This window comes from Sylvia atricapilla, chromosome 3 (assembly GCF_009819655.1).
Source record: "Sylvia atricapilla isolate bSylAtr1 chromosome 3, bSylAtr1.pri, whole genome shotgun sequence".
In the NCBI taxonomy this organism is placed as follows: Eukaryota; Metazoa; Chordata; class Aves; order Passeriformes; family Sylviidae; genus Sylvia; species Sylvia atricapilla.
Genome location: NC_089142.1, coordinates 99,108,160 through 99,133,212, shown reverse-complemented (window position 1 = coordinate 99,133,212; position 25,053 = coordinate 99,108,160). Strand labels below are relative to the sequence as shown.

The window sequence follows — 25,053 nt, the reverse complement described above, 5'->3', positions numbered from 1 at the left end:
AACCACACATGTCTCATGCATCCTTCCTCTCTCACATTTTATTCCAGAAGTGTATAAGGCCTTATGATTTGATTCCATGATTTTAAAGTAAGAAGAATTGTTGTCAGGCAAATCTCATGTGGTGCTAGGTCACCTCCTTGACTCTGATTTTCCTGGACACACCTGAAGAGAGGGATAGGTTGACGTACCCATACCCTTATACTTATTTTACAAAGCCTGCTCTGGTGAACAATTATCTTTTTGGTGGCTTGCTCCATCCCTCTCCATAAATAAGGTCCTGATTTCTAACTAGCTTCTAACTAGCTTCTTTCTAGATTCACAAAGCTACAGTTGTAGCAATAAACAATAATAACAACAGATATAATGATAGTTACATGGAAAACAGTCTTTTACAAAATGGATGGCCCCTTGTGAAGAGAAGTAGTGCTGAGAACATGATTGCTGCTTCCACACAAAGGGTATAATTGATCATAAACTTACAAGTCACGTACTCAGAAATGCCTCTCCCATCACCCAGCAGGCAAATTATAATTCTTCATCAGTGATCCAGCGACCGTGCGTGGAGCTGTAAGAGAGCATTTGACACAGACATTCGTATCGCAACCATTTCCATCTTCTGACGAGGCTGCTGTATCTGCACAATAAGCATTTACCCTGCTACGGGAAAAGCAGCATTATTTTCCCCGAGGCACGACCTCTCAAAGACATTCACAGCCGGATAAATGGGTGCTTGCAAGGCCCACTTCTGTTCAAGGCCCCCAATTCTGTGAGGACACTTCTGTGAGGACACTTCTGTGAGGACAGCTTTCCCATTAGGAAGGGGGGGCACTGGTCCACACTGTGGACCCTTTCCACTAGGAACGGGCAGCATCGCTTGTGGGCCCTCATGGGCAGGGCCGCGAGGACCAGAACTTCTGAACCTCCATACAAGCCTTCTCCCAGCCACCTGTAGGCTTCTTTTGCGGCCAACTTTCCCCGCTCGAGCAGCCGGGGAAGGGCATCCCTCGGGAAGGAGCGCGGCACTCCGCGGCGGCGGGCGGCGATCCCGCCCCGGGGCGGAGCGGGCGGGGCGCGGGGCCGCGGGCTGCGGGCGGGCAGAGGCGAGCGAGAGGCGGCGGGAGGCGAGCGGGGCCGGCCATGGTGCCCTCGCTGCTGCCGCTGCTGCTGCTGCTGCCGCCGCTGCCGGGCTCGGGGGCCGCGGGCGGGCGCTGCCCGCTGCGCTGCGCCTGCACACACGGAGCGCTGCGCTGCCCGCCGCCGCCCCACGGCGCGCTGCCCGCGCCCGCCCGCGCGTAAGTACCGCGGGCTGCTCGGACAGGGAGCGGGGCGGGGGGAGAACGGAGCCTTTCCAGCCGCCGGGCGGGCTCGGAGCATCCCTGGCCGCGCCGAGCTGCGGAGAGTGCGGCTGAAGTTTTCAAACTTTCAAAGTTCGCACAAACCAGGACGCGGAGTTTTCCCCTTGGGAAGGAGACGCGCATCCTTTCAGGACTTTTTTCTCCAGGGGCAAACTGTCTCGCTCTCCAGTAGCCTCAGTGGCAGAGGAACGGGGTGGAGGTGTCAGGGCTTTCTGTGCTTTCTCGCTGTAGCAGGAGGCATAAACTGCCTTTCGTGTTCCAAAACCAACGTCTTGTAGTGGTATGGTTAGATTTAAAGAAGCCTGAATAAAATATTGAGAAGTCACCTTAAGCCTTCTGTCAGTTCTAGGGTTTGGTTTTTTCTTTGCAACTCCGTTGGACTTCTTGTAACCTTTTCTCCCAAAGTTTGTGCGATTAATTTTCCCTCTATCCTGAAGCATCAAAATACTCTTCACTGTGCTCATTGCATCTTCTCGAGGTTCAGCTCATTGACAAGTTATTGACTAATTTCTTTTCCTCCTCTCTTTGTAAAAAAGCTGCTCTGAGTTTTGACAGCTGTTTAGATCTCTGCAGGGTGGTCCATCATAACTTTCTTAATGTTTAATGCTTTGCTGGGAATTAGGAATAAATTAAAATAATAAGGCATCGTGTGCATTCCCTTTCCCCACTCACACACCATAATCCAAGCTCATGATCTAGGAGACCAGACCAAATAATTGATATATGTAGGTATTCAAGTGTTGTGTTGTTTATGGGCTCAGTTACAACCCTGATCTAAACAATCATGGCGTCAAAATATGGGATTAGAGGAGCAGCAGATAGGATGGTTGCCATTTCCAGGATCTCTTGGTTATCTCTTCATGAATTGAGCTGGGGGTTTCATATTATGACCCTTTTGGTAACAAAGCCTGTGTTTTCCATTTTCTTCTGACTTGTTTGTAAATTTAACTTGGTCTTGAAATTCTTTAGGGATGATACTAACCCTGATCTCCCCTTCCCTTTCTCCCTAGCTCAAGAATGAATAGGAGTAAGAAAACCTAATTTATAATAATTTAGAGCCATGTGAACCATTTCTCCAAAGTCAGAGATTCTAGAAAAAAATCTATGTCCTGGATTTGTTCCCTCCCTATTTCCCTGTGTTACCTTAGTGTCAGAGAAAGCAGAGAAAGCCCATGGGAACAGGAGATTCTCCCATCACGTTTCTTCCCCAGTATTCACAGGCATATGCAGAGTAGGCAGTGGACTAAGCATATGCATTAGGAGGTTGCACTTCATAGCCCAAAGAGGTTATCAAGAGCCCTAAACATTCATGATTTTATTCTTTTTCTGTTTTGGTTTCATCTTTTATTCCTCCTTTTTCCATCTGTCACCCAAAGAAGAAACCACATCTCAACCTCAGTGAGCACGTTAGGACAGATAATGGGTTTATGGCTGCTGCCAGTTCTGCCTCACCGAGAACAACAGGGCTAGGTAATGGACAAAAAGAAGAGACAAAAATTTCCTTTCTACCTTCAATAGAACATTTAATCCTGATGATTGTACACAAAGTCCCGCTATTAGGCTGCCTGTAGAAACCAACTTTATAGACAGAAAAGAGTTGAACTAAGATTTAGCTTGATATGCTTCCAGAAAAAATATTAACACTTTAAGGGGAAAAAAAATCCCTGTCTTTCACAGACATGTCCAGCTCCTTCTGCTTCCAACCTGATTTATATGGAACCTGAACCTATACTATTAAAATTTCCACTTCTTTGTATTTTTTAACAATAATCTTGCATTCATCATAGAATTACAAAGCTGTACATATGGATGTAGTCACTAACCCTACAGGTGTACATGTATTCTCACTCTTTTGTTTAGTTGTTATTCAACCTCTTCTACTTTTCTTTCACCTCTTCCTTTGGTTTTCATACCAGTTTCTTCTTGTCCATTTAGCTGTTGTCTTCCCCTCTGTCTTACTCTTTCCCTTCTCTCTTTTTCATACAGTTTTTGGAGCTTTGTTAGAGTTGACTGCTTCTCTTTCCATACTCTCCTAGTCCTCCTAGCTCCTTTCTTCCCCTGCTCAGGTCTGTGTATGAAAGAGAAAACAAGAACATGTTAATTTTGTCCCCTCATAGCCAGGGGAACCGTATGCACCAGTGGAATTGCAGCATGATGTTGCAAATGCATTAACAATTTGGGGGGGAAACGCTGGTTTAGGTCGTTCCAGCACAGTTCTTGGGATGCCCACATCCTTCCATCAGAGCCATTGTAACACAGAAACCAGACCTCAGAAAAGTCCTTATTAATTGTATGGTCAGTTAAGGAAATCAGCTGTAATATTTAACTCCAGCTATATCTGAGTAAAATCTGATGCTGTAATGATCTGTGCTTCCAAATATGTTTTGGATACTTTGTTACATCTGTAGTATATATCTCCCATAGGGAAATTTCAGACATTTTGCTTGGCACAAGATATCCTTGCCACGTCACATAATTGCTTAAAACTTTTTTCAAAGTTTTTACGCTTCTGACAGGTTGCAGAATTATGGGGTTTATACAGTCCTGAATTGACCATATTTTTCTCAAGTTCCTGTTTTTTGTTTGGACATTGCACAAACGCTACAGAACCTCCATTATTCTGACACCTTTGAATGCCCTTTGGCTACAGCAGCTATATGTCCTCTTAGTCTCAGCAGAAAAATAATCTTTAATATGCCATTCTGATTTGAAACAAAACATGATTTTTCTTCTTTTGAAATCTTATGTGTACTTCTGGGGTTTTAAGCAAAGTCTAGTTTGCACCCATCTCCAGCTATCCAGCAATGGGCATTGGATAATTTAAGACATTTTTGCCCCTTCAAAAACTTCATATCATGGTGAGGTTCACTTTGCTGTACCTGTGTGTGTGCCGCTGTGTGCAGAACTACTGCAGTGGGGTGAGTGACATGTGGTTAGGCACCAAATTACAAAATATCAAATACAAAACTTTGTGGCAAAAGCCTGAAGAAATAGACAATTTTACCATGTTTTCATATTTGGCTCTTTGGGATTGTCAAAACAATTCAGTTTCAGAGACAAAGTGTCTTCCACAGGAGATTATATCACACATCATCACCTTGTGAGAAATTCAGTTTGGGTGCTTCTGTCAGATTTCACAGTTCACATTTCAGGTATGTAATGCTCAACATGCAGGGCTTCAAAAATCAATGCTGACCCTTTACACTGCTCCCCAGAAGCTGATGAAAATCCTAGGAAAATAGTGGGGTTTCAGCTGTAGTTTCAATCAATATTCCCAATCCTCACAAGTTTAGGGATGCTACAGATTAAAATATTGACAACAAGAGTCTACCTTATGCATTCACCTTTTGGGCATTAAAAATACAAGTAATCCTATAAAATAGACATATTAAAATATAACAACCAATCCAGCTACCATAACTCATTCATACCTATTGCTATTGGGCCTGTGCTTTTTTATGTTATTATTATTATTATTTATGACTTCAACTAAACACTTTTCATAAAAGGTCAGTTCTGTAATACAGCGATTTCCTCCAGTGGTGTCAGTGGGCTTGGGCTTTGACTCTTCCTCAGCAGGACTGCAAGTGGTCCTGAGCTCCTGGGGCATCCAGATCTCTCAAAAGCTTTTCTTGGAGCTTGAGTCTATGTGGTGGCAGTTCCTGTCTTTCCCAGTGCTCCTGAATAGCCTTAAATACATTTAGCTTGCCCATTTCAGACCTTACTGCCTAGAATTATGTACCTTGAAAAGCTATCTTGATATCATGGAAACACCAAGGGCTACTGAATGCCAGGAAGTGTGGCTGACTCTCTGCTTCTTTCTGTCTTTTTCTGCAATTCTGTGGACCTGCAGCATTGTCAGCACTGCATGATAGCAACGAGTACAAGCATACAAGTTATGATGCATTAGATATGAAAGAAACTTCACAGGTTTTCTTAAAAGTGCAAACATATATCCTTTAACAATAGTCTTCAAAACAGTGCAGGCAACTTGTATTAAAGATGGGTGTATCCCTCCTTTCATGAGCTACAGAAGTCAGGCCAGCAGTGTGGGCAAGTTAGATGTACGAAAGCTTTGTAGCTTTGTAAAAGCATTTTTTGTCAAAAGCTTCCTCAGCTGAATGGCCATATCTGAGTTTCACAATCTGAGTGAAAAGAAAGAAAAGAAAGAAATCTGAACAGGCCACCCCACCAGGAAGACTGAGCAGATGAGACATCTACAGACAGAGGAAGAGCCTCATGTTCACAATTCCTGATCCTCAGGGGGGACTTCAAGAGCAGCAGGACATAAGCAATCCAAGAGTTTCCTGGAATCCTTTGATGATAACTTCTGTCTCCAAGTGATAGAGGAGCCAAGGAGGAGAGGTGCAGTGTGGGCCTTGTTTTCACCAACAAGGAGGGGCTGGTGGGGAATGTGAAGCCCAAGGGCAGCCTAAATAAATCATAAATGATGGAGTTTGAGGACCTCAGGACAGTGAGGAAGGTGCACAGCAAGCTCATTACCCCTGACTTCAGCAGCCTTTGGTCTTTTCAGGCACCTGCTTGTCAGAGTCCCAGGGGATAAAGCCCTGGAGGGAAAAGGGCCCCAAGAAAGCTGGCTGATATTCAGAGATCAGCTCCAGGCTCAGGAATGATACATCCCAACAAAGAGGAAGTCAGGCAAATCACCCAGAATCCTGCATGGATGAGCAATGAAATTCCTAGACAAACTCAAACACAAAAAGAAGGACCAGAAGGTGGAAGCAGGTACAGGTAGCCTGGGAGAAGCACAGAAAAATTAAGCAGACAGGATCAGGTTGGGAAAGCTAATGCCCTGATGAGATTAAGGAAAGTGGAAACATAACCCCTATTTTTACAAAGGGAAATAAGGAATACCCAAAGGAATATATGCCATTCAGTCTCAGCTTCATGCCTGGCAAGATCCTGGAGCAGATCCTCCTGGAAAACATGCAAAGGCACATGAAAACTAAGGAGGTGATTTGTGACAGCCAGTGTGGCTTCATTAAGGGCAAATCTTATGCCTGACAAATTGGGTGGCCTTCTAGGACAGGGTTACAGCAGTGATGGATGATAAAAATGCACTGACATCATCTACCTGGACTTGTGCAAAGCATTTGACACTGGCCTGCGTGACATCTTGTATTAAAATTGGAAAGAGATGGGTTTGATGGGTGTGCCACTTGGTGGATAAGGAGTTGGCTGGGTGGTTGCACTCCGAGTTAGTCAATGGCTCCATGTCTGAGTGGAGAGCAGTGACTAGTGACATTGCTCAGGGGTCATGCTGGGAGCAGCTCTTATTTACATCTTTGTCAACAGCATGGTTGCTGGGACAGAGCTCATTGTCTGCAGGTTTGGGGATGGCATGGAGCTGTGTGGTGGGATTGGCACGCTGGAGGGGAGAGACCTTGAGAGGTGGGAGAGGCTCGAGGCCTTGAGACTGTGCAAACCTCGTGGAGTTCAGCAAGGCCAAGGTCCTGTATGTGGGCCAGGACAATCCCAAGCACAGATATAGGCTAGGCAGAGAATGGATTGAGCGCAGCCCTGAGAGGGACTTGGGGGAGCTGGTGAATGAGAGCTTGGACATGAGCCATCAGTGTGTGCTGGCAGCCCAGAAAGCCAGTGGTATTCTGGGCTGCATCCAAAGCATGGGCATGGGCAGCAGGGTGAGGGAGGGGATTCTCCACTCCTACTCCACTCTTGTGAGAACCCACCTGGAGAGCTGCATCCAGCTCAAGGGCTTCCAGCATAAGGATGTGGACCCACTGGAGCGAGTCCAGACGAGGCCACAAAAATGCTCAAGGGGAGGGAGCACCTCTTGTAAAGAAACAGGCTGAGAGAGCTGGAGTTGCTCAATGAATATTCGTAGAATCATAGAATGGTTTGGGTTGAAAAGAACCTCGAAGATTGTCACCTGTCACTCCAAGCCATCACCATTACAACCAGCACACTCCTCACCCACCTGCTTGGTGGTAGCCTCACGGCCTGAATGTAATTGAAAGCCAAGATTTGGTTTTATGTTTTGCACCTTCTGTCACATTTCTATTTCCATTGTTTTTGCAGGCAGTTTCACAAAAGATATGCTTTGTTTTCAGAGCAGCCTGAGCTGATGGTGCAGTTACAGGGTTATAGAGCAGGAATTTCTCAGCTTCTACTTTTTGCTTCCTGGTAAAGTTCTTTTCCTTTTGGCTCAGAGTGATAAAACCTACAGCAGACTACTTCTACCTGTCTCCACCCTTCAGGGAAAAAATACATTCTTCAAGCTGCATGACTAAGTTTCATTTCTGATTTAGCCAAACCTCACACAGAACAAAACACACCAGCATCAATCTAGAGACAGGTGTGACCCAATCACAATGGCATGACAAACATATATATCCTTATATCACCCTTGTTAGATAGGGAAGCACTGATATTCCCAGTTTACTGACAGGGACACAAGGTCCAAGGGAACTAAATGATTTGCCCCAAATCATACAAACTTCTCGGAACATAGCTATGAAGTGACTTCCAGGCTCCTTGGTACATCCAGATTTGTAACCTCTAGACACAGTATGCATGATGGCCTGCCTATATAATGTATAGGTATGACCAATTTTTAAATATATAAATACATACATATATATATTAAAAACTTGATGAAGATTTAACCTAAATATTGGCAATAATAAACATATTTCTTCATAGAAAGGATTATGATAACAATGAAAACAAAGCAGGTTATATGAATTGCAAGGGAACGTTTCAGTCAAAAAAGCCTTGAGGGGGTGAGTTTAAGGATGAGAAACAAATGTCTCTGACTAGATATTTGTTATTCTAAAGCAAAATGGAGCAATCATCTGTTTTCACAGAGATAACATTTTAAAATATGTTAAATATTTTCCTATGGCCGCTATCAGGGACAGTGTGGTCATGGATAGATAATTTGGCTGGTAAAAGTACTGTGGCTCAGATGTGGAGAATGGTAAAATGTATCTCTGTCTCCCACATCGTTGTTAATTTCTCAATCAGAGAAACTGAAAAATTAAAAGTTAAAATCCACACTTGCTTTGAATCAACTAACTATACTGATGCAATTTATCTATAAAAAAAAGAATTCCATTATACCAGCCTGATTTGAAGTACTTTTACCCATTGTGTACAGCCACATTCATGATGCCACACTGCACCATTACAGGGATATTGCTGGGAGGAGAATATGGTGCAGCTAACACAACGATACTGTTTTAATAGAGAAAGCTTTACGTGAAAGCCACTTCTGAGAATCTAACTTTAAATAGCCTGTAGCTTCCTTAATTGTGAATGTAGCAGCCTACTTTCATCAGGCTATAAATTTACTTAATAGGTTATGATTACTATTGATTTGATGGTGATTATTCTCAAATTTATGCTGTTGAGAAACTGACCCAGTATCTTTTGAGTTCCATTTAACTAAGATCAATGACAAATTGATCAGGCCCCAGAGGTACAGAGAACTGCAGGAAAAAATAAGGTGGCATTATGCTTTATTTGTTTTCTCCCTACCATGATGGTACAATTATAAACAAGGAAACCCCATGCCTGAAAATTGTTTCCTCCCTCTCTTCTTTTTTTTCAGATCATTTACTCATCTCCCTGTAAAAGTAATCCCATCACATGCATTTGAAGGACTTCAAGATGCCTTCATCATGTAAGTTGTCAATATTTTCCACAGGCTTTTCCTTAATTTCTTACAAAAAGCATCCTTTTATAATAATGTAAAAATGTATGCCTAATACACTCTATTGATGAAAAAAAATACAGAGGGGAAGGATAAACATAGCATTTCTTTAATGCAAACAGTATACAAAAGACCCTTTGAAAATGTGTGATTTTTAACAGCCATTTAAAGATCAAATAATGAAATATTAATCATGTCAGAGACAACTGGATACAGCTTAGTAACTGATGAGAGGAGCATTTGATTAGCAGAGGAGATAGATTTCTATCATCAAACATTATCTCTGCAATGACAGCCATGGTACTCTGTGGTTATACATTTATAGAAGATCCAAATAAGACATTTCTTTAGCATTTTGCAGTGAGCAATAAGCTTGGCAGGGCTTCAGTAGGACTGAGCCCTTTCTTTGATCTTTCAGTTTGCAAGTGCTCTAATTTTGCACACCAGGTCTGTGCCACTTCTTGACCCTCAGCATTGTACCTATTTTCCATCAAGGATTCAGACAGTAAGGCTCTTCTCATCCCTCTTGCCCTCATTTCTGCTGTTATTCCAGCTGAAATGGCATGCTTGAGTCTCCTTTATTTATTATTTTTTATTTTGTCTGCATTGAGTGGCCTCTAAAAGACAAAGCTGATGACACAGCAGTGCAGTGAAGAGCAGGGGAATGACCTCCCCCAGAACCTAAGCAGCAGCACAGAAGATGCTGCCTTCTTTTCAAGGTGCACTCTTTTGTACTTCTCTGCTGCACATACCCAACTGCAATACAGTATTAAAGCAGAAATCAGTGGTGCTGTATTCTTGCATTCACTTTCATCTCAATGTTTAATCATTTTCACACTAGAGACCAACTTAAATCTACAAAATTTCTCCTGCCTGTATGACTTGAGGCTACTCTCAAACTGTACACGTAATATTCTCCATAAAGAATGGTTTGTTCTTGGACATTTTCCCTTCCATAACAAGTATTTAATTGATCATTTTATGTGCTTTTAATAAGTCTCTCCAAATTAACGGTGTGTAAATCAATGTATTTTTTCTGAAGTTAGTTTGTAGAACACTTCATAAATTTATTGAGATTTAGTGCTACTTTGAAAAAATGCATATTTTATAATTATAAATCTCTAGGTCAGCTATTTGGCAACACATCACTCTCTGAAAGATGATAAATTATTCTCATGCCATAAGTCATTCTAACATATGTAAATGGAAAAACTGTGGCTGACAGGGAGGATCTCATGGAAGAACCATGTTTCAGACCACAAAAAAATTCTGTGAGCATGCACTGATCCCTCCCAGCCTGTGGATCTCTGAGAATCAGGTGTCCAGCAGGCCACTTATTCTACATCCACCTTTCATTTATAAATAACCAGTGTAATATCAAAAATAACATTCTCACTGAATTATGATGATGAAAAAAAAATCCTTGCTAATTCTTTAAGACACACATACACATGAACTGTGTGATTTCTAGTGTGCATCCCCCTTTGCCACTACAAATGAAATGCAGAATTCATTCTGGTCTTAAGGGACTTTGTATCAACAATAGACTTGTTTTCTCATAATTGTAATTGAATTAAGCTAACACTCAGGACTGTGACAATACTGACTCTGACAGTGTAAACACATTCCAGTTGTTCAGAAAATTTTTTTTCTTGAGAGTGTATAATCTTAGGTTCACTTTGTGTTCCCTTCTAGTCAATTCTGTGGAGAAATTTTGAAGACCTTTCCCTTAATATATGCATGGATATATATTATTTACTTTCAGGACTCAGTTTTGCATAGCCTCTTAGATCTTAATCTAACAAGCATTTAAAAAGCATCTAATAAGTGGATTTTGTTTTTCTGTGTCAGTATTGATTAACCTTGAGTACATATGTAGAATAGGAGCATCTGTACATCACAATCAACAATTTGGTGGAGAGTGCCACCAAATACAGTCATGTTGGTCTGTGTCATGATGAAAAGAGCCACTTCCTTTCAGTTTGCATACATGTAATGAAAATGGCATTTAAATCCAAAAATTGTTCATAAAGTGTACTGAACCCATATCTGTGTATTTCTTCCTCTGTGGATTAGATGACCATAGTTCTGACTTGATAATATCTTATGGAACACGGAGAACATCATCCATGTCCTCATCCCAAGCAGAACCAGCGATGGGAGGGAGGAAAAGGCTCACGAGGCTTGGCCTCACTCTCTTTACATTAGTTCTGGCCCTCAGTCTCTAGCTCACCTGCAATTTACTGAGGAAATGGAGATTGGCTGTTACAGCCGTACTCATTTCTAAGTGTTGGCTTCCCTTTTGCCAAACCAGAAAAGGCTGTCTCAAACCCCACTGGCACGTCCTGCCAGGATGTCTGAGGTGAGGCATGGACAACACTCATAGGAGGGGTTGAACAAGTGGCATAAAAGGAGGAAATAAAGTGGAAAGCCGATTCCTGGGGCCTCTTCTGGTAATGTGTTGCTTTGTGTCTGCTGTTTTCATTTTAGTGAAATTTCTCAGAGCGACTCCCTGGAGAGAATAGAAGCGAGTGCCTTTGACAGCCTTCCCACCTTGTCTGAAATGTGAGCACCAGTTAAAAAAAGGCATCCATGTTGTGGTTTCAGATCATCAAGGAATAAACAGTCTGCAGAGAAGTATCCCTGGACCAAATCTGTCTCTGTTACTTTGATTGGCTTTGACTGAGATCTATGATGAGAAACATTTCCCTCCAAAGTACTGTATGAAATAGTGAGCACTCTGTAAGGCCTGGTCTCGGAGATCTAGCTCATGCAGAGACATCCCTGCACAGAGTCCCACTGCTTTCAGTGAGCTCAGTGGCAGGAGTGGAGCTCTGGCACTGTCAGGTTTTCTAAGCAGGGAAATAATTTGTGATGACAACAGATGAGAAAAATCTTTCTTTTTGAAGATGCCGTTTTCAAAGCCCTACATTATTTAAATACAGCTGCTTAGTATGCATAGCTCTTCTGTGGAGCACTAAAATATTACTCAAACAGAACATGCACTGATTTTAAACTTGACCTGCATAGCACAGGCATCTGAGAGAGAGAGTTAAAAGCAATGACTAGGAGAATGTTCTGAAATATTTAGTGAATCTAGAAACTCTAAATATGATTCAGTATCTCATTACAGCCATTTTCGCACAGCACGATCAGTGAGTGGCTGAAAATTGTGCAACTGAGTGAGGACAAATTCATCTCTCTTTTTTTTTTTTTTTTTTTTTTTTTTTTTTTTTTTTTTTAATATGTGAACATCACTGAACCCAATTACTCACATAAGGAAGGGATACAGATACCTCTGAGTCCACGTTCCACTAGAATCAGTGGGTGTGTTTAGGGGAGGAATTAAATATTTGACCCCATGCATTCACCTACAGTTTATGAATAGCTTGTCCTATGCCTGTTTTCCAAAACCCAAAAGCTAAGCAAGACCATTGAAGAGCTACAGGAAGCTGGCAAGAAAACCTCCTTGAATCAGGACTCACATTGCAAGGGCTTGATATCCCAAGCTGAGCTCAAGTCCACATTCAATGGATGATGAGGGTAGGGAGTTCAGTGGCATCAACTTTCCTTGCCACTTCACATGCTAAAACCTTTGTATTTCCTAAGTTATGCACTGGGAGGCAGCTGGGCTACACTATTGGCCTTTAGGGCAAACAGAGCTTTACCAGATAGTTCACCTGCAGAAAGTGCTCCTTGATTTTGAGATCTGCCTGGTTTTTGAGTGACCACTAGCAAACAGGACTTCTCACATCCTTCTCTCCCAGCTTCTGCTGATCCACTTCTGCCAACCACTGCTCTAAGGAAGTCCATGGGGGTCCTAAGAGCTTAATGTGAGGAACTGCCTTTCCTGGCTAGGAAGAGCATCAGTAATGTAATGGAAACAAGGGGTGATTTGACAGGATCCAATTGTGGAGCAAGGACCAGGCACACACATGCTCTCAGGTCCAAGCCCAAAATCTAACTCCCACCAGTCACCAGGATAGCCAAAGCAAGCCAGCTCAGAGAACCATGAGAATTCAGGCAGTGTTATCTTTTGTTGGCTGCCTAAAACTTGCAGGCCATTTTTATTACCCACAGTGCCTCAAAATGCATCCAGCAGCATATTTGCAGGCTGATTTCTGAGAAAGTAAATCACAAGCAAAACTCAGGGCCCTCCCAAACCTATATTGATTTTAATACTGAAGTATTTTCCCCTCATTTCAGATTAATCCTGAACACGAAAAATCTGTTGCACATTGAGGATGGAGCGTTCAGAAATCTTCCAAGGCTAAAATACTTGTAAGAAAGAGTTCTATTCCTTTTCGGTTTACTTTATTTATTTTTTTTTCTCCAAAGGAGTACACAGATCAAATTAAGGAGTGTAAGGAAAAAGGTTTTTCATGCATTACAGTATCCTAGAAGTACATACATTGTTTACAACAGCTTTAACCTGGAGTTAGCCAATTGTGAGGTCTTTCATTGTACAAGGCCAGGGCAGTGTTGGACAAAACAGAAGTCTGCAAAGTAGTTCTGGTAAGTGCTTATTTCTAGAATAAAGCTTTCAGACTAACAGAGTACTAAACAAAAGATGTAACTAAAATCTTTCCCTCATGCTTAATGTAGTGAGAACATATGCTGCTCCTCTAAGACACCGCTTGAGAGTTCTAAAAACTTGATTTTTACAGGTCTTACAAATACCTTTGGAGCACCTACTTAAAAAATTAGACTTGTCACTTTTTAAAGCAACTGTTAGACCTAGAGCTACCAAGTCAGCCTCTTGTTGCACCCACCCTGGTAATATTTCCTTCTATAGCTAGGAATTATGCTTTTCTCTAGGAGCATTTGTAACACTGGAATAAGACAATTTCCAGACCTGACACAGATTTTCTCACTGGAAGCTCATTTTATTTTGTAAGTAAAGACCCATCCTAACCCAGCTGTGAGTGTTTTCCATCTTGTTCCTGAGTCACTGACAAAAATACCTTCTTTCTTTCCTTCCAAAGGGAGCTCTGTGATAACTTGCGTATGACAATTATACCACAAAATGCTTTCCAAGGGATGAACAATGAATCACTGACACTGTAAGTAAAATAATCCTAGCTCCAGTTCCTTCTGCCAGCATAACACTTCTGCTTGAGGGAAGTGGGTTGACTTCATGAAAATCTTGACATTAAGCCCCATAAAATATACATATGTATTGTGTGTTGAATTTTAAATGCCTAAGAAACATAGGGATGTTCTTCAAGATGAAGAGCAGAGTTTTATCCAAGAGATAATTTCAGTTAAGAAAGAAAATAGGACCAGGGATCTAAATCTTCATCTTCCACGCAAGGTTGTTTTTAAAAATACCATCAAGATATAAACTACAAAAACTGCACTGGAGGCCAAAGTCTCTGTTCTTACCTCAGGGATGTGGTTTTTTGAAATAGTGCTTTCAGGCACCCAGCAGTCTGAGGGAGCTGAGCTTCATCTGCACAGGGTCCTTCTGAAGAGGAGGGATGGAGACACAGAATAAATGGTACAAACTACGGATGCTGCTTCTTATCCTGATTTCTTTTGCCTCAGCTTAGGTTCTTTTAAGTCTCCACACCTAAGACTTTCCTTTTAGCCAACAGTGGGTTCATTGCTTCAGCCCCCTGTCAGGTGGGCGGGTTTGATGCTGTGAGATGCCCCACCTGAGGACTGCAGAAAGCAGCAGAAAGCCAAGGTGAGATGTCCTCTGCCAGCACAGCAAGAACTCTGTATAGACTTCTCAGCTCACTTGTCTTCAGAAAAAAACTTCCACAAAGTAGTGCTGGAAGAGGAGAATTCACAAGCTGAGCCTCTTGGCAGGATGTGGCCAAAATTTGGGTTTCCCAAGGAAGGACCCTGTGAGCCATAGAGAGCAGCAGCAGGCACCCACTTGGTGTGGTAGCCACAAGCCCCGGGGCAGCCCAGTGAAGCCAACCTTTGGGGGCCAGGCTCCAGTGTACATCCAGCAGGAGCCCTGCCCAAAACTCCATGGGTACTTGCACCTACAAAGGAGCTGTGCACATGAGCAACAACTGCAGCATCTGATGGACTCTTCATCAGGCTGATATGCCAGCATGACAGTAATTTTAACCTAGATTTTATGTATTGACCAATACCTTCTGGAAATGAAAGAGGAACTGGGCATAAATGTGACTGAATGCTACTCCTACACAACGCTAAAGAGGAGCAATTGCTTGGATTAGTGCATCATTTCATCTTATGAGCCTCTTTCCTCCCAAAAAGTTCTCAAAATAACTTCAGCAAAATTATGATTCTGCTACTGGTGCAAGAAAATGAACATAAAAGGGATGGAGAAAGGTACTTAAAGTCTTTACTGTAACCTTAAAGTGTATTAAATGGGAGGGAGTCTAAGTCAGGAAACAGCCAACAGTCATTTTTCTCCCATCCTTTTGTGATTGGGAGCTCACCACAAGAAGAGAAGAACTATCAGCAGCTTCCTAATTGTGGAGCTGTGTGTTAACTCCACCCCATGTGGTTAGCTGTAATTAGGTGGAGTAATTCCTCTCACTACAGTATGGTCTGGTGAAACACAAGTAATCTGTGGAGATATAAAGTCACCCTGCAGTCACACTTTGCACTGCACACAGCTAATTTAGCCTTTCCAGCAGCTAACGTTTCTTGTGGATTGGGAAATTGATCCCATGTATTGTCATGGTCTTTAAGGCTATGGCTAACTTCAGCATTGTGCTGAGGGAGGTACCACTATCAAATGGAGTCAGGTGCTCCCCGCACTTGAGCACTTGGGAGCGGGTTTCATAGGGCCATTTTGTGCTATCCCAAAAGTGGAAAAGCAACAGAAATGTTGTTTAATTCTTAAACAGTTCCAGGTTTTATAATAGGGCTTAATATCAAAGAAAGAATATATATACACAAGTGACTATATTGAATTTCTATTGGATACAGGAACTTAATATCACAAATGGATATCATCAGTCCAATTACAAGGTTACATCTCCTAATGAAGGAAAAGAGCTGGACTTGAGGTGTAGCAGAGGCCAGGTTTTAGGTGTCTGGCCCCAGGGTGGGGAATCAGGAAGCAGGGTGGCACCAGTGTCCCTGTGCAGTGCAGGGCACAGCAAGGCTTCCACAGCACAAATCAAGCCTGGCAGCAGCACTTTGGAGAAGCTGATAACTCACTGAGTGCAGGATGATGCACAGCTCACCCCTGCCTCTCTGCAAAGCTGTCTCTTGGAAGATTTGTTCGTCCATAGAGGACCTGCAATCCAGCAGCTCCCTTCAAGCTTTACAGCTGCTCTCCACCTGACACATCTCTAGGCCTTGCATTCTTCCATCTGCAGCCCCTGACATCACAAAATCCAGGTCTTCTGCTTCCAGGTTGTTGTCTATGTGCCAAGAGCTTACCTGAACTAATGTCTTGTTCCTGGATCTCAGTTCCAGGTAGGCACAGGCAAGCCCCTCAGCAGGGGGAGGATCTGTACCTCAGCAGAAGTTCTCTTCAGCAGCTAAACAGGAAGCAGCTTAGAGGATTCAAACTGCATCTTTCTTCATTTAAGAGCTATAGTTACCTTCATTCTTTATAAGCAGAGCCTCTAATCATTAAAATGAATGTAGCACCGAGGTTTGAAACTTGTAGTACATAACGTAAGCTCACCTTTCCCAAATCTTTTTCCCTTATGTTTATTTAATCTCCAGCAAGTTGTATAAAAATGGATTTGAAGATATCCACAGCCATGCCTTCAACGGAACAAAGCTGAATCAATTGTGAGTATGCTATCCCTCCTCAGTAATTTAAACAGTAAATAACAATTTAAATACAGTCCAAGGCTCTTCCTTCAGTTTAAATGGCTGTGTCTTCTGTTTCCCAATACCCATGAGAAAACTGCATCTTTCAGTGTCATTGTGACTCAGTCGTTAATCCTGCAGTTCTCACTGCTTTTCCTGAAACAACACCCCTTAAAATAGCACAGCTTTTGTGAGAAAAGCTCATAATTCTTAAGAAAATTTCATGAAGTAGTGTAAAAACTTGACCAGTAGCCCTCACTAAGGAATCTACAGTTTATGTCTGGAAACATCAATAGTTTTTAATCCCTCTCACACACTGGGGGACTAGTCTCTTGGTTTGGGAAAAATGTATCTTTGCTATGGTATTGAAAGAACCAGGCTTGTTGTTCCTGGTTTAACTCAGAAGAATTTGGAATTTATCAGATTTAAGTGTAAATGATCATGATCTGATGGCAGCAGAGGAAGTAAAGGTCAAATGGGAAATACAAGCACTTCCCAGCCAGGCAGTGCAACAACCACTACTGTGGTGGGAGAAAGAAGCTGTGAAGAAGAAACCAAAAAAGTGATTTTAAAGATACACATGTAAAGAGAGTTCATTTTTGGTTCCACAGAATCCTGAAGGACAACAAGAACCTCAGGCGGATACACAATGATGCCCTGAGAGGGGCCACGGGGCCAGATGTCCTGTAAGTATCCACAACTCCATGAGTGTCCTGTGGGAACTGCTCTGTGCCACCAGAGCTGTGTCACCACAGAAAACACAGGCCTCGAGCCTGGAAGGAGATTTGATCTCTCACCCTCTGTGTACAAAGTGGAAACATGTCAAAAAGATGCTGTGAAATGACAGAGTGAAAGGAGTTTACATTCTGGCAAACATTTATCACTTCTATTGTTGGCACTGATCTACGCCTCTTAGACGTTTTGGGTTTTTGCTTAATTTGTGTCAGATCCTCCTGATCCTCTTCCTGTGTCTTATACTCTGACATTGTCAACTAACTTGTCCTTTGGTAGGATGGATATGTTTTAGCAATATAAATTGGTTTAGAATTTGTAAAAGTGAACCAGTTGATTCCACGCTGTAAGCTCATGCTGAATAAAACTTGCTATTATCATCCTCATGATTTATTAATCAAGGACTTACTGGAAGGCTGCCCTGGCTCTAACTCCATGCAATAAAACACAGTGTGGTTCTGTAACTAGCACTCTGTGCTGCACATGCCTTTTTTGTGCCTTTTATTGATGCTTTATGGAATATGGTACTACTGATATCAGTTTCAGAATTGCGGGCCTTCTTTTTTTCCTTTGTTTTATGTCCTGACTCTGAAAATCCTTAGTCACTGATGGACTTTCTTCACACAAAAAATCCCTCTGCAGTTACTGTAAGCCAAACTGCTTAAGTTTGGCAAGAATGGCAGATTCTTTTGGGGTTTTAACTAATAGCCATTTAATTAAAGCACCTAGAACAGCCCTTCAGAGCCAAGCAGAGAGCAAGGAGGGTGTTCTACTGTGATAGCTGCCTGGAGAGTCACTATTGCCCATCTTCTTCTCTCCCTGTCTCTGGCTCTGAGACATCCCTCACTCCATGCATGGATTTCAAATGGGAAGGTCAGGACACAGCCTCTGGAGTGGTGGGTTTCAGTTTCCCCAGGACCAAGGGAGCTCCTTGCCTGGCTGGAATTTCTGAGGCACAGGGATGCTCTTACCCTGCTGCTCTGTAGCTTCACTGACCAAGTCTCTGAGCTGGGCATCAGGTGCTGAAGCGGCTTTGTAGGTCTGAACCTTTGTGAACAAACCAGTTTCTGTTACCTACCATCCTGCTTTGGTGGTGTTTGTATAGGGATGAAAAGAAAAGAGAATTCTCTCTTTGTTTCACAGGGATATTTCTTCAACAGCACTGGAGTCCCTGCCTAGTTATGGGCTTGAGGCCATTCAGGTCTTAAATGCAACGTCATCTTACTCATTAAAGAGACTGCCACCACTGGATAAATTCAGCAGTCTTCTGGAAGCTGTCCTAACATATCCCAGCCACTGCTGTGCTTTTCGAAATCTAAGGACAGAAAAGTAAGTCCAAATAGCACATTATTTTACTGTGGTGCTTCAGAAGCTCCAAAATGGCAATTCTGCTTTATTCTGCTTTGCTCCAGTTACAGGGAAGCTGTGGTCCATTGCAAGGCCTTGCAGGAAACAGTAAATCTCTGCAAAGGCCAGGAAAATTATGTCCATTTATTTTAGAGCAGAAATGGATCCCATCCTGTGCCCTGGATCTGCCAGCAGAAACATTATTCTATGTTTGCTTAAAGCTTATATTTTTCTTGGTATCTCAATTAAAAGCCTACTGGCACACAGAAGACAGACCTTTATCAATAGCACGTTTCCTAATTAAAAAAAATAAACCCCTGTAGCCTTTAGCTTAATTAATACAGGTGATATGATGACACAGTAGAAAGGGCAAGCTTTCAATTATCGACCAAAATTAGGGCCTGCCACAAGCCTACTGAGAGAGGTTACATGGTTTAGCTCCAACCATTTCAAGTAATAGACAGTATTGTTCTCCCCACAACTGGAAACCGTGGCACAGGGGGAGCTTTACATCCACAAACTTGGGGCAGTTAACCCAAGACAATTGAAGCTCATTTTTCAGCATTTATGCTTCAAAGAAACCAACTCCCAGTTGGCTTTAGGCAGCCAAAGCAACCCCAGATGAGTTTAGTTTGAGCCATGAAGGTGCCTTGTTTCTTGCCCATCTCAAATGAAGGCCACAGCAATGACATGCTGAGCAGACAGTTGTGAGAGGCCAGAGAGGTGTCACTCCCATGCCTTTGCTGCAGGGATGTCCTGGAAAGGCAGGCATAGATTCCAATTTTTAGGGTAAAATTAGGGATTAATCTATGCTTTCTCTGCCTACCTCATTTTACTAAGGAGTAAAGTAAAGGAGTTTTACTAAGGAGTTCTTCATTCTGCAAGAACAGAACAATGATTCTACTGTCAAAGCATTTCCATTGCTAATGAACTGATTCTGTCACAGATCACATCTCTGAGTGTATTAAAAGCAGGAGCAACTCTGTCAGAGAAAAAAACAGTATTTATTCCGGTAAAGATAACAATATTTCTGATACTGTATTATTTTTTGGGTGCTTGACTTTGCAGCATGAGCATGGTCCATAAAAACATGAGTGCCTTAGTAAGTCACTATATTAAGTGACTGTTTTCTGAGTGAATTGCTGGGGAGAAAATCCCATGCAAATCAGGAAATGACTGCTCCCCTATCAGGGGTATCAGCAATGAGGTAGAAAACCATTTCCATTCATACTAGTAGAGTACCTGGCTGCTACTTTCAAAGCCTCAAAACCAGAGATTTTGCCAAATGTATCATCTTTCAACTTATACTCTTCAAATTGCTCTACTTCAAGCATGCAAAGTCTACCTCCGGATCCCAGCCAGTTTTAAAACAGGGTCACCTGGGGAAGATTCACCCCATGCAGCAGTATGGCCTTGGGGCTGAGCTGCTGGAAAACAGCTCTGCAGAGGACATGGGAATGTGTCCCTGAGCCAGCATGTGTCCTTGTGATCAAGAAGGCCAGTGGTGTCCTGGGATGCATTAGGAACTGCATTACCAGCAGGTCAAGGGAGGGGATCCTGCCCCTCTGCTCAGCCCTGGTGAGGCACATCTGGAGTGCTGTGTCCAGTTCTGGGCTCTTCAGGACAAGAGAGACATGGAGCTGCTGGAGCAGGTCCAGTAGAGGGCTACAAAGATGAGCAAGATGATTGGAGCATCTCTCTTATGAGGAAAGGCTGAGGGCTGTTCAGCCCTGAAGAGAGATGACTGAGAGGGAACCTCATCCATGTCTGTCAGTATGTGAAGGGATGGTGTCAGAGGTTGGAGCAGGCTCTGCTTAGTGATGCTGGGCAATAGCACAAGACGCAATGGGCAGGAACTGATGCACAGGAAGTTCCACCTGAATATGAGGAAGAAGTTCCTTCTGTGCAGGTAACTAAGCAATGGAACAGGTTGCACAGAGAGGGCATGGAGTCTGCCTCACCGGGGGTATTCCAGAACTGTCTGGAATGTGCTCTAGGATGACACAGGGAGGTTGGCCAGATGCCCCACCATGGTCCCTTCCAACCTGACTCATTCTGTGGTCCTGTATCAGGCCCGTTTCCCAGCAGCTGTTAACAGGCTCCTCTCCAAAAGCCAGCCTAACTGCTTCCATTCATCCTGGTGGAGAATCTGACCCACTTCAATATGATATTTCAAAGCACACTGCTTAATTAAATTTCAAGTTATTTCACTATAAAATACATCCTACACAATAACCAAGCTGAAAGACCATCCTTACATACCTTACACACCCTTACGCTGCCTATTTTCACAGTATTTGAAAACTTCTTCTTCCCACTTCAGATGTCTGCAGGAACCTTTGTGCTGCCTTGAAGCCATCACTGGCTTACCTTACATGTCTCTGAAGAACACTTGCAGAGAAGACAAAGCTTTGGCCAAAATCCAGCCTGAAACTTAACTTTCTTCTCATCCCTCTTGCAGACAGAATTTGTTGCTTTCCATTTTTGACAACTTCTCCAAGGAGTGTGAAAGCACCATGAGAAAACCGACTAATGAAATGCTGTAAGTACGTCTCTGCATAGAGATGATGGAAGTAGCAAATACAGACCTCTTCCCCTTTCTGCTGTTCACATGCTTTTTCACTAAACAGGTCTTCACCTGCCAATTCAGTTGCACAGTGGTAATTAATTTTACTATCATTAAACCAATATTTGGATGTTCAAATGGAAAAGGGAACAAAAAAACCCTCATGATTTCACAAGCTTAGTTTTCCACTTTGTTTTCTGTATTCTGAAAGGACTTCAAAACAATTATTAAATATTTACAGAAGTTAGTGGCCTACATGGAGACTTTACAGTCCCTGAAATAAATGCAGTTCTTGGTATGACTCAAAGAAGAGCTGCTAGTGGTAACTTTTTTTTTTTTTTTTTTTTTTTTTTTCCCATATAGAAAGAATAATTAGAACTCTCCATATCAACAGTTTTCCATGGTAGAATAGAGTCCCTGAGCTAGAAGTGGGATGACTCTGTGCCAGTGGTTTACTCTGTCTAAACATGTCTTTTCATATCATCACAGTTTTGCTTGACAGTGTTCAGTGTGACAATGAGAAAGACTAATACCAAAACTGTTGTGTTGGCTGTGCTGGATGACAGGCTCTAACCCAGCTTTTAAGGGAGAAGTTTAAAGATTTGCTATTCTTCATCCCTCTGCAGCTAAATGGGAGACCTTGGGAGTTCTTAGCAGCCCAGACGTGGCGTCAAAGCATTTTAAAGTCTAGAAAAAACAAGGTTATGGTAAAAAAATTCCAATGGTTAAATACAGCTGAAATGTGATTGATTCATTGGGATAATTACTTCTTGGACATTATCTTGTTTGCTGGTTGGTGAGGCCTCCTACGCTTGCCATTTGGTTTTATCTGTCTGCTTGTTTTTGATTAGCATCTGTTACACTCCTGCTGTGCATTAAATAGTCTGCCCAGCCTATTGGCTCCTGAAGTTTTTTGCTTTGGCAAATCCCAATCCCAGCAATTCTCTGAGCAGGCATAAGCAAGTGAAAGTAGGGTTATGGGCTTAATGGCTGCAGAACCACAGCAGAAATAATCTGAAAGTCCTGAGCTCTTATTAGTAAAAAAAATGTAAACAAAAATAATAAAAAAAGAAAAAAGAAAATCCAGCTTGCACATAGCAGCACATTCACATGGCCTCTCAGAAAATCACAATCATTTTTATAAGTAAATAGAGTCAAAAGTATTCCCTGCTCTTCCAGTTTGAGCCAGGCAAGTAAACACAAGACACTGGGCAGTTTTCCATATAGAGAGAGAGGAGTTAGGATAACAAGTTTGGGATGTTATTTGCCCCACAGGAATAGCTGAAAAGCAGCTCAGTTTCATTTGCCAGTTAAGACCCTGCTCCAGAAATATCATTTAATGGACATGCTTCAGTAGATGTGGAAGCTTAAGCATGTACTTAAATTATCCTAAAGCTACTAGTTTTCTCAAGGGTTGTCCTCAATAGAGATATTTTCCAGGTCTCATACTGCAGACTGTTTGCCCACCAAACAATCACAGTCAGGATGATTGGGAAGTTGGGAAATAGGCACCTGTTATGGCAGGGAAGTGCCAGAAAAGACAGTGTTTGCTTTCAAAATGTTTCTTCTTTGGTAGGCTTATCAACACACTCTTGATGACCTAAAGATTTTAGAAGTCTATGTTAGAAACCTACAACATCATTTATTAGGCATTGGTTGCAGCCTAAATTAAATAAATTCCTAGTTATCAGTGTGATTTAGTTAACCATGCACTCCTTGCCCTACAATACTGCAAACAGCAAGTTCCTCAGCACCTCCCAAGCCACACATAGTCTCAGGAATTAATTTGCTAAGTGCCTTTCCTAAGAGGAGCAAAGGTGCACAGTTAAAATCCATAGGTTATTTTGGTATGGCTTCTAAAACTGCCTGTGAAACCTCTGTGCACCAAAGCTGTAATCCATCAGCCCAAGTGTTACTGTAGCATGGACTGCAGCCAACCAGCAGCATGAGAACGATGGCTCCTTCACAAAGCAGTAAAAGTGAAGTACTTACAAATAAGCAAGCTGTATAAGAGAGCATTTCTGTGGATGGGACCGCTGCTCTCCAAGGCTGCTTCCCAAACACAAAGCATCTTACAAGGCTTCGTTATTTGTAAACACCCTGTAAAAACACATGGAGGAAGTCATTGTTTTAAAACAACTGTTATCTGTTGTCTTTTGCAAAAGAATGCGAGTAGCATGTAACAAATAATTCACTTCTGTTTTTGGGGGGTGGTTTCTTCATGGTTACAGAGATGACTCCAACAATACATTGCTGTGGTCAGCAGAGAGGAACACATACTCCTTTGCAACAGATGATGAAAGTTCTCCCTACAGCTACTCAACCATTTTCGATGACAGCGAAATGGCCGGCTTTGACTTTGAGTATGACTTTTGTCAGCCTAAAGTCCTCACGTGCACTCCGGAACCAGACGCCTTTAATCCCTGTGAAGACATCCTGGGATACAGCTTCCTGAGAGTGCTGATCTGGTTCATAAACATCCTCGCCATCGCCGGCAATTTCACCGTGCTTCTCGTTCTCCTGACCAGCCACTACAAGCTCACTGTCCCTCGCTTCCTCATGTGCAACCTCTCCTTCGCCGACTTCTGCATGGGGCTGTACCTCCTGCTCATCGCCTCTGTGGACGCCCAGACCAGCGGCCAGTACTACAACCATGCCATCGACTGGCAGACGGGCAGCGGCTGCAGCACCGCCGGCTTCTTCACGGTGTTTGCCAGCGAGCTGTCGGTGTACACGCTGACGGTGATCACCCTGGAGCGCTGGCACACCATCACCTACGCCATGCAGCTGGACCGCAAGCTGCGGCTGCGGCATGCCGTGCCCATCATGCTCGGGGGCTGGCTCTTCTCCATCGGCATCGCTGTGCTGCCTCTCTTCGGCGTCAGCAGCTACATGAAGGTCAGCATCTGTTTGCCCATGGATATCGAAACGGGCCTGTCCCAAGCCTACATCCTGCTGATCTTGGTGCTCAATGTTGTCGCCTTCATTGTCATTTGCGCTTGCTACATCAAGATTTACATTGCTGTGCAGAACCCGGAGCTGGTAGCTGCCAATAAGGACACCAAGGTCGCCAAGAGAATGGCCATACTGATCTTCACGGATTTCACCTGCATGGCTCCCATCTCCTTTTTTGCCATATCCGCTGCCTTCAAAGTTCCTCTCATCACAGTGACCAACTCCAAGATCCTGCTGGTTTTATTTTACCCCGTCAACTCCTGTGCAAACCCCTTTCTCTATGCCATTTTCACCAAAGCATTTCGGAGGGATTTCTTTCTGCTGATGAGCAAGCTCGGTTGCTGCAAGAGCCGAGCAGAGCTCTACAGGATGAACTATTTCTCTGCTTATAACTCCAACTGCAAGAACGTCGGCATAGCCACAGCCCCCAGCAAAGCCTCCCAAGCATTCTTGCTCTTGTCAGCCTTAGAGAAGCCCTACCCTGCACCACGGGACAAGACATCCCACAAGGAAAATTAACCCAGAATGCCAAAAGCTGCAGCACTTTGCAAGGCCAGTTGTGATTATCTTAGTGACTAGAGATTGTTTTACAATATCTTGAACATTTCATAACAAATAAACATGCCAGTCAGTAATTCTTACGC

General features: G+C 42.9%; 1 protein-coding gene across 2 annotated transcripts; it reads left to right on the top strand.

The window, feature by feature from the left end:
* Positions 1-1,137: 1,137 nt before the first annotated feature.
* LHCGR (luteinizing hormone/choriogonadotropin receptor) lies at positions 1,138-25,053 on the top strand. 2 transcript variants are annotated; one of them, XM_066314383.1, is made up of 11 exons: positions 1,138-1,292; positions 8,950-9,021; positions 11,542-11,616; positions 13,258-13,332; positions 13,870-13,944; positions 14,037-14,114; positions 16,720-16,788; positions 17,421-17,495; positions 18,685-18,870; positions 21,350-21,430; positions 23,770-25,053. In XM_066314383.1, exons 1-11 carry the CDS (start codon positions 1,138-1,140, stop codon positions 24,926-24,928), a joined length of 2,100 nt encoding a protein of 699 aa, XP_066170480.1. In that variant the 3' UTR covers positions 24,929-25,053. The 2 variants fall into 2 exon arrangements, with proteins under 2 accessions (XP_066170480.1, XP_066170479.1); XM_066314382.1 differs by having other exon boundaries at positions 23,680-25,053.

Bases quoted from the DNA above. Each gene is read 5' to 3' on its own strand.
- LHCGR (XM_066314382.1), top strand. From the start codon at position 1,138: ATGGTGCCCTCGCTGCTGCCGCTGCTGCTGCTGCTGCCGCCGCTGCCG. The intron at 18,871-21,349 runs GTAAGTCCAAAT...TCCCTCTTGCAG, and splicing joins CGAAATCTAAGGACAGAAAA to ACAGAATTTGTTGCTTTCCA. The intron at 21,431-23,679 runs GTAAGTACGTCT...GTTTCTTCATGG, and splicing joins AAACCGACTAATGAAATGCT to TTACAGAGATGACTCCAACA.